This window comes from Heterocephalus glaber, unplaced genomic scaffold (assembly GCF_053883595.1).
Source record: "Heterocephalus glaber isolate CG9 unplaced genomic scaffold, H.glaber_assembly_v1.0 deba00001720, whole genome shotgun sequence".
Classification (NCBI taxonomy): domain Eukaryota; kingdom Metazoa; phylum Chordata; class Mammalia; order Rodentia; family Bathyergidae; genus Heterocephalus; species Heterocephalus glaber.
Window position 1 is genome coordinate 7,392,143 of NW_028258433.1, and position 14,338 is coordinate 7,406,480.

General features: G+C 36.8%; 1 protein-coding gene and 1 long non-coding RNA gene across 8 annotated transcripts in view; one reads left to right on the top strand and one right to left on the bottom strand.

Moving 5' to 3' along the window:
- The window catches only part of LOC147821704 (uncharacterized), an 87,290-nt gene extending 83,598 nt beyond the window's left edge, over positions 1–3,692 (bottom strand). Inside the window, exon 1 of one of the 2 annotated variants that reach the window (XR_015446697.1) lies at positions 3,619–3,692. This is a non-coding gene — a long non-coding RNA (uncharacterized LOC147821704). The remainder of the gene's footprint in view (positions 1–3,618) is intronic. The other variant, XR_015446698.1, reaches the window with a different exon arrangement.
- Positions 3,693–3,758: 66 nt separating this feature from the next.
- The window catches only part of Nbea (neurobeachin), a 702,149-nt gene continuing 691,569 nt past the window's right edge, over positions 3,759–14,338 (top strand). For all 6 annotated transcript variants that reach the window (XM_004854743.3, XM_087199596.1, XM_013075842.3 and 3 more), the window contains exon 1: positions 3,759–4,564. In XM_004854743.3, coding sequence (XP_004854800.1) covers positions 4,277–4,564 — 288 coding nt within the window. In that variant the 5' untranslated portion in view covers positions 3,759–4,276. The remainder of the gene's footprint in view (positions 4,565–14,338) is intronic.

Genomic DNA, 14,338 nt, shown 5'->3' on the forward strand with positions numbered 1-14,338 from the left:
ATCAACAATTTTCAAAATTTTGATTATAACTTGTAGTAAGAACTAAATTTTATATCATTATCTAGTAAGCATACATATACGCTCTATATATGCGTAGGTGCATATATGATTTAAAAAAGTTTCATAGAAGTAACTATCTTTATAAAATGAATATATTTCCCATTCTGTGTGTTCTTATTGTACTTCCTTAAAAAAAAACTAGTTGTAATCCACAAAATCAGTTTAATGACTCTCTAAAGATTTAGCACCTACAGCTTGAAAAATGTGAGTTGATTCCTACCAGACTGTTACTAATTACTACTGAGTCATTTTTATTCTGTTCAGTCAAATATTTGGATGAAAATATGGAAGGAATGCTCTCAAATTTGAAGATAAGAGTAAGACAATAAATTATTTGTACAATATATTCAGGATTAAGATATGTCTAGCAGATGAAATTTAAATATAAACTATACAGAAAATATCAATAAAATAAAATTTAAATTTAAATAGATATATATAATTCTGTACACAATCTCAAAATCTACATGTTGATATACATATTGGAGATAGGCTGTTGTTTAATAGCAGCATTGCTAGAAACAAAACAGTCTGATAATAATTTCAACATGAAAGGAGAACGGATTCAAAATTATCTGAAAATCTATGAAAATCTACTACATGCCAAACATGAATCAGTAACATATTATACAAATCATTAGTGCCATGCTGCTGAAAACTCCAAACCAAACCAATCTAATTTGATTTTCGGTTACCCAATGGAAATTATATTTCTAAAGGCTGAGGCTGAGGTAAGAGTCCCTCTGTTTTATACTGGTCTCAACCCATGCAGAATTTGGAGTGAGGAAAGCAAAATATCTATTCTTTAAAGAACAGTTGAAGGGAATGGGAACAGTTTTACTTTGAACTATTGTTTTTATCTATTTTAACACATTTATTAAATGTAAATTATAAGTCAGGCATATTAGATACTGAAGGCACAAAAAATTACAACATGATCTTTTCCCTTAGCTAAGGAGGGGAAACATCATTGGTTGACAGTTGCTACATGTTAAGTACCTTAAGTTTACAGTATTACTGTACTGGCTTGGGTAAATTGAGGCTTTGAAGCTCAGTCATTTGCTCAAGATGACACATAAAAGTAGGTGGTGGAACAACCCAGGTTCTGTTGAGTCTGGAGCATGTATTCTCAATCACTGTGCAATATGGCCTCTTAAAATTCAGATTCATGGGCTTCTGATCTTCAAAGGGCTGCCTTTGGAAGTATGAGCATGTAAAAATGTATACAAAATTAACATTCACCACATGACATGTTTTTATGCTGCAGATTTGAAAGTTAACATACTTGGAGGTTTCTATTATCATAGAGCTTCTATTTTAAAATATTCTGAATGTAATGCTAAATTATTTGTATATTTGTGGGGAAATAGGCTTTGAAGGTCAAAAGGAAACATCTGTTGTATTTTCTAAACTTTATGCTTTTAGAGATAGTATTGAAAACACATAACTGAAATTATAAAGACTTGTATGTGGTTATAATTGATCTTACATGTGTTTATATGTCACTTGAAACACACTGTACCTGTCTACTAAGCATACAAACACACGATTTAGTGTATGGTAGTTGACGAATAAAAATTATTTCACTGAATTCTCACCTCCCTATCAGACAGATACTATCTTCCCTCTTTAAGAAACAAGGATAATGAAGGTCAAATAGCTTGAGTAGACTTCACAGGTAGTAAGTTATAAGTATAACTCAAAGCTCTGTGCACTTTTCAGTGCCATACTGCCTGTGAGGAGCTGAGTCTACCGAGAATGTTTTAGTTGGTAGCCTGTTCTAGAAATCTCTGAAATTGAATGAAGTATGTAAAAGAAGTGGATTTTTCCTCCTTTGAAATAGTGATATTCTCTTTACCTACTTGTCTTCACCAAAGAAAAATGAATGAAAAACAAGACCAAAGTGCACACACATATTTCTTAAGAAACAAACGGTTTTATATAAACTCTACATATGTTTTTATGTTTATGCATTCATAGTGAGGTAAAAAAACCATGGTATGATGACCTTTCAGTCTGGATTTATGTATTTTAAAAAGGTATATCATTTTAAATATGCAGTGAAATATGAAATAGTTATCATAGAAATAGATTCATACCTGGGAAAGACAAAAATGCTGTAGATAGCTATAAGTGTCCCAGTTTTTCAATTATAGTGTATCTCAAATCACACTAAGACATATGTTTTGAAAATTTTCCATACAGTTTCAACCTTGCTAGAGTTTAATAATTCCATTGCTACTTAATTTATTTATTTATTTTGGTACCAGGGATTGAACTCGGGACCTTGAGCTTGCGAAGGAACCACTGAGCTAAATCCCGGGCCCTACTACTTAATTTAAATAAACAAAACAATTTAAAAAAATTCTTTAACTACTTCAGTACACGTTTAAACAAACAAACATACAACAAAGAACGAATCCTAAGCACTTATTTTAAGGAAATTTTGTTATAACCTGTGTTATTTTAGAATTTTTCCATGTCCCTGTATCTTGGGAGTCAACTTGACTAGCAGGTCCAATTAAATACAATTTATAAGAAACCAGATTATAATGGATTGTATATTGACTTTGTGCTTTTGTTTGAGATGGCAATTAAAATGATTTGACAATACCTCCAGATACCTAGTATTTCTGGTGTCTTGTAATATATGTTTATCGAAAAGGGCAAGAAAATTACATCCTTCGTTTTTGGAAAGAAACCAGCAGTTATGCTTATTTAGTTTTAATTCAATACCAGCAGCAAGATTACTGAGAAAATGTTAATTTTAAAAAATTAAAGGTAAGGTGCTTTCTTGTAGACCCTGAAATCTACTTAAGAATCAAGGCTGGCAGTGAGAATCGTCCTTATTTTTAATAATTTCAAAAATCCTCTATACCATGCACGCCTATGAAAAAGGGAGACATCATTAATAGGCATCATACCTGAGGATCGTTGGGGATTTTTTAAAGGGTTTGATCTATTGCTCCCACCTAGTTACCGCACAGTGTTACAAAGAGTCGCTTTTTTAAGGCTGGGAGGTGAATTTAAGAGCTGTTTGTTGTTCTGGGCCCTTTCCAGAGAAGATCACTGTTTGACAAGTTCTATTTTAAGTCGCGCCTGTGTGAGCAGGTGTCAGCCTCTTTCGTGGCTGTAGAAAAAGAACTGTTACACTCCATCTGAATCCTTCCCCAGGCCATTCAGAATCGTCCCTCCCGGTGCGTTTTTCTGCTTTGCCAGCCACTTTTCGTTTGGGAAATTTGAGGCAGGGCAGGCGGACAAGACTGTGAGGAAGGGTAAAGAGGGGCAGGAAAAGGTCGTCAGCCACTCCCCTACCTTACAAGGCACGTGGCCCTGGCAGTAGCAGCAGCTGGATGCAACTACGAAGATGACGAACCTCTAGCAAAAAGATACACAGTAGAGGAAAGGAGGAGGTGGCAGTGAAGGCAAGACTCGCACTGTGTTCTTCCCCAGAGGGAGAATCCACCCTCAAGGGAACAGCACAAGGAAGCCATCCCCCCGCCTCTCCTCTGCCAGCTTGCCCCAGTGTCTTGCAGCCGTCCCCATGCACCTGCTCACCTGTCTATCCGTTCCGTTGGGGGAGGGACCGAGGGGTGCCGGGGTGGGTGGGTGGAAGGAGAAGGAGGGCAGGGCGACCAAGGGTGTGCAGCGAGGGCTCCGCCCCCCCAGCTCTGCGCAGGCGCAGTGGTCTCTACCGCAGGCAGGGGGCGGCAACATGGCGGAGTGAGCGGCGGCGTCGGGGCTTCACAACAACAGTGGCGCCCGTAGCAGCGGCGGCGGCAGCGTCCATAGCATCGGCGACAGCCTGAGCTCCAGCACTGGCCAGCGACGTGGCCAGCCGCTCGTGCCTCAGGGCTTTTCCGAGCAGCAGCAGCAGCAGCAGCAGCAGCATCTCCGCGGGGGGCGGGCCGGGCCGGACGGACAGGCAAGGGGAGAGAGTGGAGGCAGCGGTGGCGGCACAGCTGCTGGGCGGGCTCTGGCGCTCGCCGGGCAGAGGTTAGCGGCACCGCCACCGCGGGGAATAAGCTTGAGAACTCCCCGCCGCCTCGGCCGGGGAAGGCGCCGGCGAGGGCCGGGCTGAAGCGGGCCCGGCGCCGCGGCGCTGGTGGATGCTGGGGCTCCGAGGCGACGGCCGGGGGGCGGGGGCCGAGGCAGGTATAACGGTACCCGCGGAGGCAGCGCCGCGGCTCTACCCTTCTCCTCAGGAGAGGGCCCAATGGCGAGCGAGAAGCCGGGCCCGGGCCCGGGGCTCGAGCCTCAGCCCGTGCCTGTGGGGCTCATCGCCGTCGGGGCCGGAGGCGGAGGCGGCGGAGGTAGCGGCGGGGGCGGCGGGATGGGGGAGCTTAGGGGGGCGTCCGGCTCCAGCTCGGTGGTGCTCCCCGCGGGAATGATTAACCCATCGGTGCCGATCCGCAACATCCGGATGAAATTCGCAGTGTTGATTGGACTCATACAGGTCGGAGAGGTCAGCAACAGGGACATCGTGGAGACGGTGCTCAACCTGGTAAGGCAAAAGGGGTGCACTCCCTCTGCTTCCCCAACCCCCACATCCCTGTCCCTCTTCACTCCTCCACCGCCCGGGTCACACGCGCTGCGCGTCCCTGGGAGCTCAGCTCCTTGGGTCGGTATTGCCCAGCGGGTGACCTGCCTGCACGCTGCCAAAGCCACGCGCCACCTCTCTCCTCCCCTCTGGTCCTCTCCTGCCTCCTGAGCACAGTGCCCAACTTAAACACCGCTTCTTATCGTTTCTTGTGACTACGAGTAAATAGGTGCTGCCAGGAAGGTTTTGGGTTTACTTTAGAGTTTAGAGGAGGCCTTGCGTTCTCGGGAGGTTCTTTCTCCCACACTCTTAATTTTCCGTGCGTGGTGTCGCTCTCCGAGGATGACAGTCGTGTCCCGGGAGCCCAAATTCCCTCGTGCTACTGAAATGTGAGAAGTGCACTAGCTCCAACTTAAGCAGCTGGGGTGTGATGTTTTCCAGGGAGGAGGAAATTGATGCAGTTTTGCATCTGTCTTTATATTCAGAGGCTATGATGGAGAGGGTTGTGCCAGTACCCATCGCCACCCCCATCTTTCAGGCAGCCTACCCTTCTTTGTAATACTTCCCTGAATATGCTTGCCTCTTAGTCGTTTTTGTGCATGTGCATACAAAGTGTTAAAATGCGAGAGTACCAAATCATATAGGTTGGTTTCTATGGTTGCCTTCGGGAGTGTGGCATGTGGATAAAGACTAAAAGAAAGAAAGATGTTTAACGCAGCCTAAGGTTTTGGTTTCTTTAATGATAAAGAGTTACTGCAGAACTGTGTATGACAATGTTTTGCCCTATCTACGGAGAGGCTAAGAAGCGTTCAAGAAGATGACAGGAAGAAAGAGGGAAGAAATAAGAGGAGAATCATAAATAGAGCATAATTAAGAGTAGTTCATTTTTAGTGCTATGTAAATGCGTTTTCCACCCTCCCAGCAAACCTTTTTAAACGGTTTCCTCTGCAGTATCAAAGCTTTGACATACTATAAGGTTGGGTTTTGGAGGATGAGGTGTGGATCAGGAGCAATCAGTTGACTATTGTATTTGGTGTGGAGTTACAAGAATCTAAAAATATGCTTGCCAGGAGATTTTATAACACCCATGCAGTCAGATTTTTTCCCATAAGCAATTATTTTTATTTGATCTATTGGAAAACTGAAAGAAAGCTGCAGCTATGGCAGTGGTGCCTTGAGACATGGCTTAGATAATGTTTGTGATTTATGAACTTCTCAAATTCACAGAAAAGTCAAATTTTTTTCTTTTTTGCTTGTGTGTTTAATCAAAGATTATCTGTCCTTACTTTATGTTTATTGCTGTTTAAATACAAAACACCTTTCTACTTTTGTTACCCTTCAAATAAATCACTGCAAAAATGTCAGTGTAAGTTTAAGAGAATGTCACCCCCTTAATATAACCAAATATTTTCAGAACATTAATAGAGATAAAGGTTTTCTAGGGAGTTTTCGTTTTAACTAGGTGAAAATAGGAAGTCAGAAGTAGTCTTTTTTTCTTTTTTAAGCGAAAAGAGATGAAATCTCAAAAATTAAGTTAGTATGGTAGCAGGTACTGTACTTCTGTGTATTTAACGGAACATATTTTAAGAATTTTTTCCCCACTTTTTCTCTAATCAATACCATTTTTATTTTAGATGATGTGATAATAGTATTTGTACTCTTACTTCGTGCATTTTAACCTGATAGAGGCAGTCCTGCTTTCACAAGCTGGAAATTGCTTTGAATGTGTAACCAGTTTGGATTTTGCAGTGTATGCTGGATGAGTTCTTAACAGATGGGGTTCTTTAGATACAGAGTAGACTATGAACAGAAGTGAAGTATTTCTCTTCAGAGAGGAAATTTAACTCTTCAGTGTAAGAAGTATCTATCATGAAGTATGCAAGTATCGTTTTAGACATTATCTTTCCTGTTATGCTTAGGATTCTTTGAAATATGGTAGTACTGAAGTAATACATCCCATAATCCACTTAAGACCTTGTACCTGCATTAATTTTTGAAATAACAAAGTTAGATTTAAAATTTCTTTGTACATATTTAAAGCATTGGGTCGATTTTTAAATGGAAACTTTTTGAGACAATAAATAACAAGATGTTTATTATTAACTATAATAATTGTAGAATATAATTTAGTCATTTAAAGTGTAATAATTCTTGATTATAGGTTTAGGGCTTTATTTTTACAAACCACTAATGATGAAAATGTCATGTGAAAGTTTAAGCTAATTCTCAAAAATATAATGGAAATTCTAGCTATTACAAAAAAAGTACAAAAATTAATTCTATTTATTTACTAACAAAATTAATAAAATTTGTTTAGGGTCTCAAGTGACTTGTTATAGTTTGCAAGCTTCTGATATTTCTAAAATGAGTTTTTTGTCCTGTCTTAATTTAAAATGTTATAGAAAATATAAGGTGGAAATAGTGAATTCTAGCACAGTGCCCTTTATGTCAGGAAAGAATCTAATGAAACTTGAAAACTGAGTTTTTTATTTTAAACAGTACCTTTGTCATAGTCATCTTTATTAAAATGTTATTTTGTTTATTCTTTCTTCCTATATATTATGAAAATACTGATAGTTTTTCATTGTTATTTTAGACTTGCCTTGCCTCCCAAAATAAAAGTTTTGCAGACCAAAGATTAAATATGCAGTAAAATATAGGATTTCTCCAATACAACTGTGGCTTTTGTTGCCCAAAGATAGAGATCCGTTTCTACTACTCAAGTGGATTGTGGGAGTTTGTTAGAGAGTCACCAGTGTACTGAAAAATAAAATGAATGGTTTTATTGTAGATGCATGTATTTTGTATAATGATATTATAGTTGACTTACAACATTCAAATGTGGGGTGGAGAGTATTAGGAAAATGAGTAAGTTAGCTTTTAAAATAACATTACAATGAGAGTGTATTTCTAAGGATTTTACATTGTAGCTCTGCTGTTAAGCTGATCAACAAGCTTTGGCATTGGAAGGACTTATTTAATGTAGCATTATAAGAAATTTAATTATATTAAAGAGATTTTGTTAGTTGACTTTCTGTTATAAAGCAGGCATACTACTTAATCTGTTGCTTCCTTTGTAAATACACTTTACATATGTTTATTTAAGGTTTCTCTTGCCTTGAAAGAAATGCTATGTAAATATCATGTGTTATCTTTGTTTATAACATAGTAGTTTCTTTTTATCACAGATTTTAATGTAAACATACACTGTTAACAAAGATTAAATAGAAGACTAATTTTTTCTTAATGAAAATTCATAATAGAGCTTTTTGAATAGCTGTCTTATGTTGTACAACAATAAATACAATTATAGATTTTAATTATAGACTTGCAGATTTTTTCATGGATTACTGAATTCATGAATTTGTAGTTTTTTTCACAAATTACTGTGAGATCTATCGTTTCTTTAATTGTAGGGAATAGTATTCTAATTTTATTTGTTTATACATTCTACTTGGCATGCCATTTACTATATTGAAAACATAAAAAATACTTTGAGGGTATTTTGTGGACCAAGTTATTTTCCTTTTAGGGTATTGATCATAGCATTTTTCTCAAAAGGGAAATTTTAAATTGTATTTTGTACTTGGATGTGATAGTGACTCTTCTTCCTTAGTCTTTTCATCTGAAGATTAATAGTTAGAATAATTTTTATTTTGGTGATGTTTAGAGTGTTCCAAAAAGGTATGTTTTGCACCTACCATCTTAGGTAACCTCATGGCATTCCTTAATACTAATGAACTCACACTTATTTATGTTAAAAGAATTACATTGACACATAATCTTTTTTGTATTAACCTGTGTATTTTATTCTTTCTATTGAGTATGGAACATTAATTTGTATATACTAGAAGTTTCAGTATCTTAAGGACTTCTGATGCTTTGTACAGAAATATTAATTTAGTAACTAAAGTAACAAATATTCCGTAGCCTATGATCAAGTTATATTAATTTTAAATAAATTTTTTGTATATTGGTAGTCAATTCTTGGCACATCACTCCTAGTATTTCAGTTATTTATGTGTTTTCCCTTAGACTGTGAAGCCTATGAGGTCAGGAGCTGATCTTTTATGTGTGTATTCATTTATTTGTATTTCTGGATCTTGAGTAAATTATGTGCATTTTGAATATGCAGCACACCATTGTTAGGCGGTAATAATTAGGACCTGTTTTTGAATTTATATTTAATGTTATGGTCCAGATCCTGGATACTAAAGTATACTCTTATAAATTTAATATATTGCCTATTCGTGAAAGTAGAAATGTGTGTTGAATATATATGTATATATATTTACATATACATGATGTGTATGGATATATTTACATATCAAATACATGTATATGTATGTATGCATATATGTACGTGTGTGCATGTTATCTATGAAAGCACTACTACATATGTAAATGTTATTTTTCACTAGCCCCTGAGGATAAGTAAGAATTTGATAAAAACTTTTTCAGTAAAGCCAAATGGATGATAAATATAAGCATATAACAAAGATCATGTTATTAACAAAGAAAACATATAATGCACTAATAGAAATGTTTAAAAATTGCTAGCATTTATTATTACCAAGAACAGTGGGTAGCTCTTTTGTCAGTTTAGCATACATACATTTTTTGAAAGGATACCTCAATTTTTCTTTGATAAACTGCTCATCCCCCATGCTAATTTAAATTGCTTTAGGTGGGTCCCCAGTACCTGCCTGCTTTCAGGGGTGGCCAGAATCAGTGATTGTTCAGCGATGAACATTTACCCCAATGAGTCACATTCAGTTCCAGGACTTGTGCTGGAACTTCTTCTGTTGGAGATGCTGAACAGGTAGCCTCTTTGTCTATGGCTGTAGTGCCCGACTTAGAATTTGACCAAGGGTGAAAATAAGAGCAGTGGTTTCTTAGTTCTCTTGAAATTCCCAGAGTCTGTACCCATAGTGAGTATCTTCTAATCGTTAAATGCTCCATTGTTTTTACAAGTTTCAGATCAGTTGAAGTTGGGTTTTGTTACTTGTAAATGGAAAGACTCCCAGCTGTCCCCTAGCAATTCTTTTTCAGGAATTACAGAACAGGCACTTAAACTGTGTCTGTGAAACTACTGAGGCTGGAATTTTAGAGATGGTGGAATCTTTTGGCCACTCCTTGGGGCCTTTGATAATGTCTTATAGGAGCAATTAGCTTTGGTCCAAGCTGAAATGCTTGAAAGCAGAGAGGAAAGAAAATATAGTTTTTTAAGTAAGAGAGTTTCTCTCTGCCTGTGATTGCTGTCTGAGAATCAGAATGTTAAGATTTTGCGGGTTGGGAAGCCCATTCTTTTACTCCATGTTAAAGTTAGAAAGAGGAAAGAGGACGTTAAATTAGATAAAGTTCTAATTTATAGGCTTATCCCAAGAACCTTATGCAGTTTATGCCTAGCCTCCAGACCAAGTAACAGTCTATTGGCAAAGAGCTTTAAACTAAGATGCAGCCAGGAAACAAGGGATAGAAGAGCTGTGCTTCTCACTTAGTTTATTGTTTCATGTTACTTCAAGGAAGATTGTTAAACTGAGGGTTAAGGGGATAAGAGTACTGGGAGGGCGTATTGTTCTGAGACTGAAACTTAAAAGTTGAATCCTAAATTGGCATATTATATCATGGCAAGATCTGTGGTTTTGGTTGCTAATGCAACTCATTGACTAATTAGATGACTAACAACTTATTAAGATTTTAGGGAAGCTTTACTTCGAGAGAAACCTCAAATCTGGTAATCAAAAGTCTGTGTTCTAGGGCTGGGGACTTAGCTCAGTGGTTCCGGTGCCTGCCTTGCAAGCAAGTGCAAGGTCCTGAGTTCAATCCCCAGTACCAAAAAAATAAGTCTATATTCTTTTACATCCAAGGCAATTCTAAGCTTCTGAAACTTCACTAGGAGGAAGTGGGCTGCCAAAGCACTATAATTTCTAGAAGGGAAATCTCCTATGGCCACAGAAGATAGTGGAAAAGTGAGGTCTTTTGATATGGTAGGAATGAACGATTTCAAAATTGCCTGATTAAGGAGCTACTATTTGATTGGACAGGGAATTCTTGCTGCTCTGAGGATGGACTGAGGTCAATAGATAGAAATAAGATACATAACTCGCTTTCCATTAGTGACCATTATTTGTTTTACCTTCTGTACTCGTCTGAGTCGATTATGATTTATGTTCTTGGTTGTATGTTAAGTATAAAAGGGATAGTTACATTTATTATGTAGCTATATATTATCAGATATCAGGGATCATAGAAAAGAATGTACATTTGTATCTGACCAAGAATAATACAAAATACATTTTCAGGCTTGTAGCTGGATGCAGGCACATTGTGTTCATTGTTTTGTTTTCTTAACCCAATGGTGAGGTGCTGAATACATTTTCTCTCGTGGTTAAGATGGTAACATACTTTAACATGGTTATTAAAAAGTTGTTTGTTTGGAAAGAAATGAGTGTACCTGGTAAACAGCAGCCAGGGGCTACATGTTAATAGATTTCGGTTGGTTTTGGCTGCTTGGTATCAATTCTTTTTGCAGTTAATAGTTCTAGATTTTCTGATTCTTGATTGGGAATCATTCGTACTGTAGTCTTCATTTCTATACTTTGGGGCTTCCCTGGACTCTTCTCTGATTTCTTGGACCAAACACAAAAACTGACACTTGGCTTGTCAATGACAGATATTGATGATAAAGTCTAGCTGCACTTTCCAGACGGCTCAGTAACTGTTTTCATTCTGCTGGAGAAAGAAAAAGGTGCTTTCAACTGGGATTGTTAGGAATATTAGAATGTAAGTCTAGACTGACTGGCAGTTTGCCACAGTAAAGGCAGTATCTGTTTGAGATTGAATTTACCATAGAAGTACATAGAATCAAGAGATGGATGGCTGATGGCACCTTTGGGACCCCTCAAGTCAATTGTATCATCAGACATTCAGTGGATTGTTTGTATATTTCTTGTTTTGCCTAAGATAGTGTCTTATTTCTATCCATTGCACCCCAGAGGTTGCTACTATACTAAATTAAAATAAAAAGCCTTAGAGAATTAAGTATTATGGGGCAAATCATAATTGTTAACTTGTTAGGGGACTTGATACATTTCAAGAAAAAAGAAATAAACGTGGTTAATGAACACCACATATTCACCTTGACTAACAGAACATAATAGGATGATAATGAAGTGAATAAAAAATGACCATTGTTTGCTAATCAGTGTCACTAATCTTAAATCTTGTCAGACAAGTAAATTGTTATAGCTGTTCTGAGTGACATTTGAGCAGTGTATATCAAGAGCTGTAAAGAAGTTTCTGTAATTAATTTTTATTTCTCTAAGCTAGGGAAAAATTACTTGGGGAGTGGTTTTAGAGTTAAATGTAATTTTATGATATAATTGACAGCCTAAGTGTTCAACAGTAGAAAAAAGTTAAATTGTGTCTATATTGTGGAATAGCATACAGCACTTAAAGTTTTCTGTGCCTCAGTTTGCTTATGTATAAAATGGGATAGGTATATCAAAAGGTTATTGTGCAGATTATAAATACATTAAATATGTAAAGTTCTTGGTACATAGCTAGCTTTAAGACTTACAATTATGATTTTTATTTGTGTCTTAGACTTGTGGATTGTCTGATCATAGAAACAAATAATAACATAACTAAAACTGAGCTGTCTTATTTTAGAGTATCTGATCCTGGTGAACCTTTTGGGGAGTATCTCATATACTCACTGGTCATGATTTGCCAGTGAAACATGAAAGATCTATTCTCTTGAATCCTGAGTCTTGCTTGGGATAGTAATTTCCTACTTTGAGGAGGGAGGAAAACTGGGGAAGGAATAGACATGGGGTAACACAAGTTCCTTTGCCTGGAATCCACTATATCTTTTCCTTCCTTATATGGTTAAATCTCATGTAATAGGACAGGATGTAATAGGACAGGAGTAGTGATTCTAGGCAAATAATATCTCCTTCTGCGAGTATTTTCCTAAATATTTAGATCAATACTTGGGTAACAAACCTATGGGGCAAGTTAGAGGATTAGAGATCAGTTTGTTGAAGAAAATAATGTTTATTTTTTAATGGGTAGTAAATATTTACAGTGTACTTGTGAATTGAGTTGCATCATCTAATCCTCAGAATAGCCCCTTTTTAAGTAGAAACCATTCTTTCTTTACAGATAAATCCAAAAATTCAGACTGCAGGAAATGTGAAGAAGTTAGACCAGGTTATCTATGTGCTGAGTAGCAGAGCTGGAACTTAGATTTTCAGATTCAAAAGCCCGGTTCTGTATTATTATTAAATAAAATATCACTACTTAGAAATTATTCTAAAGGCAGCATTGTATGAAGAAATGATATTAGAAGGGGAGGAACCAGCCAGCCTCAGTGAGTTGATTCTGTGGTTCAGGAATGCTTCTTGTAGGGGACTCAAGACAAGCTGTTCAGAGAGAATATAAGTGAATGCAGGACAGTTGGATGGATTTGTAAACAAGTGATTTAGCAAGAACTATACTGTGAGCTATTTATTTTTGTGTTTTGAGGAAAAAATTGGTTATATAGTATTATACAGGTACCTGGCTTTGAATTTTATACATTTTTACTAGGCAAAATGTGGATTCTTTTAAAGCACTTGGACCCAGAATAATAGTATGCATTAATACATAACATAGAAAATGGTTTGGTGATTTTCTTGTTATATATTATAGATGATTGTATGAGCAACCACATATATCATATTTGCTTGAATATGAATGGATGAGTTATAGGAAGAATTATACTAGGGCCAGGGTAATGTGATTTCCAGTAATTGTGAATACCTCTCAGTTTACTAAAGTAGGGCAAACATTGATTAATAGAAAATTTCATGAAAGTGTAAATGTCTCGCGATATCTCCCCTTAGCAAATACATTCATTTACTGAGAAGTAACCTGCTGTTGATTTAAAGATATATAAATATTTCTACTGTTATTTACATCTTTTTCACACTTGTGAAGGGACATGGGATTTATAAATTGGACTTGATTTATACATTATGTTTTTAATATCCTTTTCTAACTCCTTTGAAGTAAATGGGGATTTACTCCAGTATAATGAGTAAAGTATAGTAGAGGTTTCAGGGCTTGTCCAAGGTTGCAAAGCTGCTTAATCAAAGAAATGACAATTAAAACTGGATCTCCTATTTCCAAGTTTGTTGCTATTTAAAATATACTGTAACTTTTGACAATGTGTGATAGCAAACTATACTTGTTTAATCCTTATATGTTAGGTACTGTATTAGGTATATGATAAGAATTAATCTCATTGAGTCATCTTGATCTAGAATGTAAAATCTTCAATGAAAAATAAAAAGCCTTTGTCTTTCCATGTTCATTGAAGACTGCTACCTTAAAGAAGTGTTTTTACTTCTAAATATATAAATATTTTGTGTAAAATATCAATTATTTCACTGATTCTTTAGAACTTGATCACCCTTTTGGGGTCCTTGAAATTAAGTAAATTATTTTTTAGCTTAGGAGATAGGAATTAGTGCAAGAATGTTTCTGTTATGTTACACTGCGTGTTACTTAAAATAATTACATTTTTTTTCAGCTGTCATATTCTTCCACTTTTTTCTAAAAAATTACTGCCTCCATTTCAAGACTTAGCCTTTATCCTTTATTTGACACCTTCCCTGATATCCCTCTAAGTTATTTTTCCCATCCTATGCTCTTCCATTATGTACGTATCTCAGACTCTGCAATTCTATT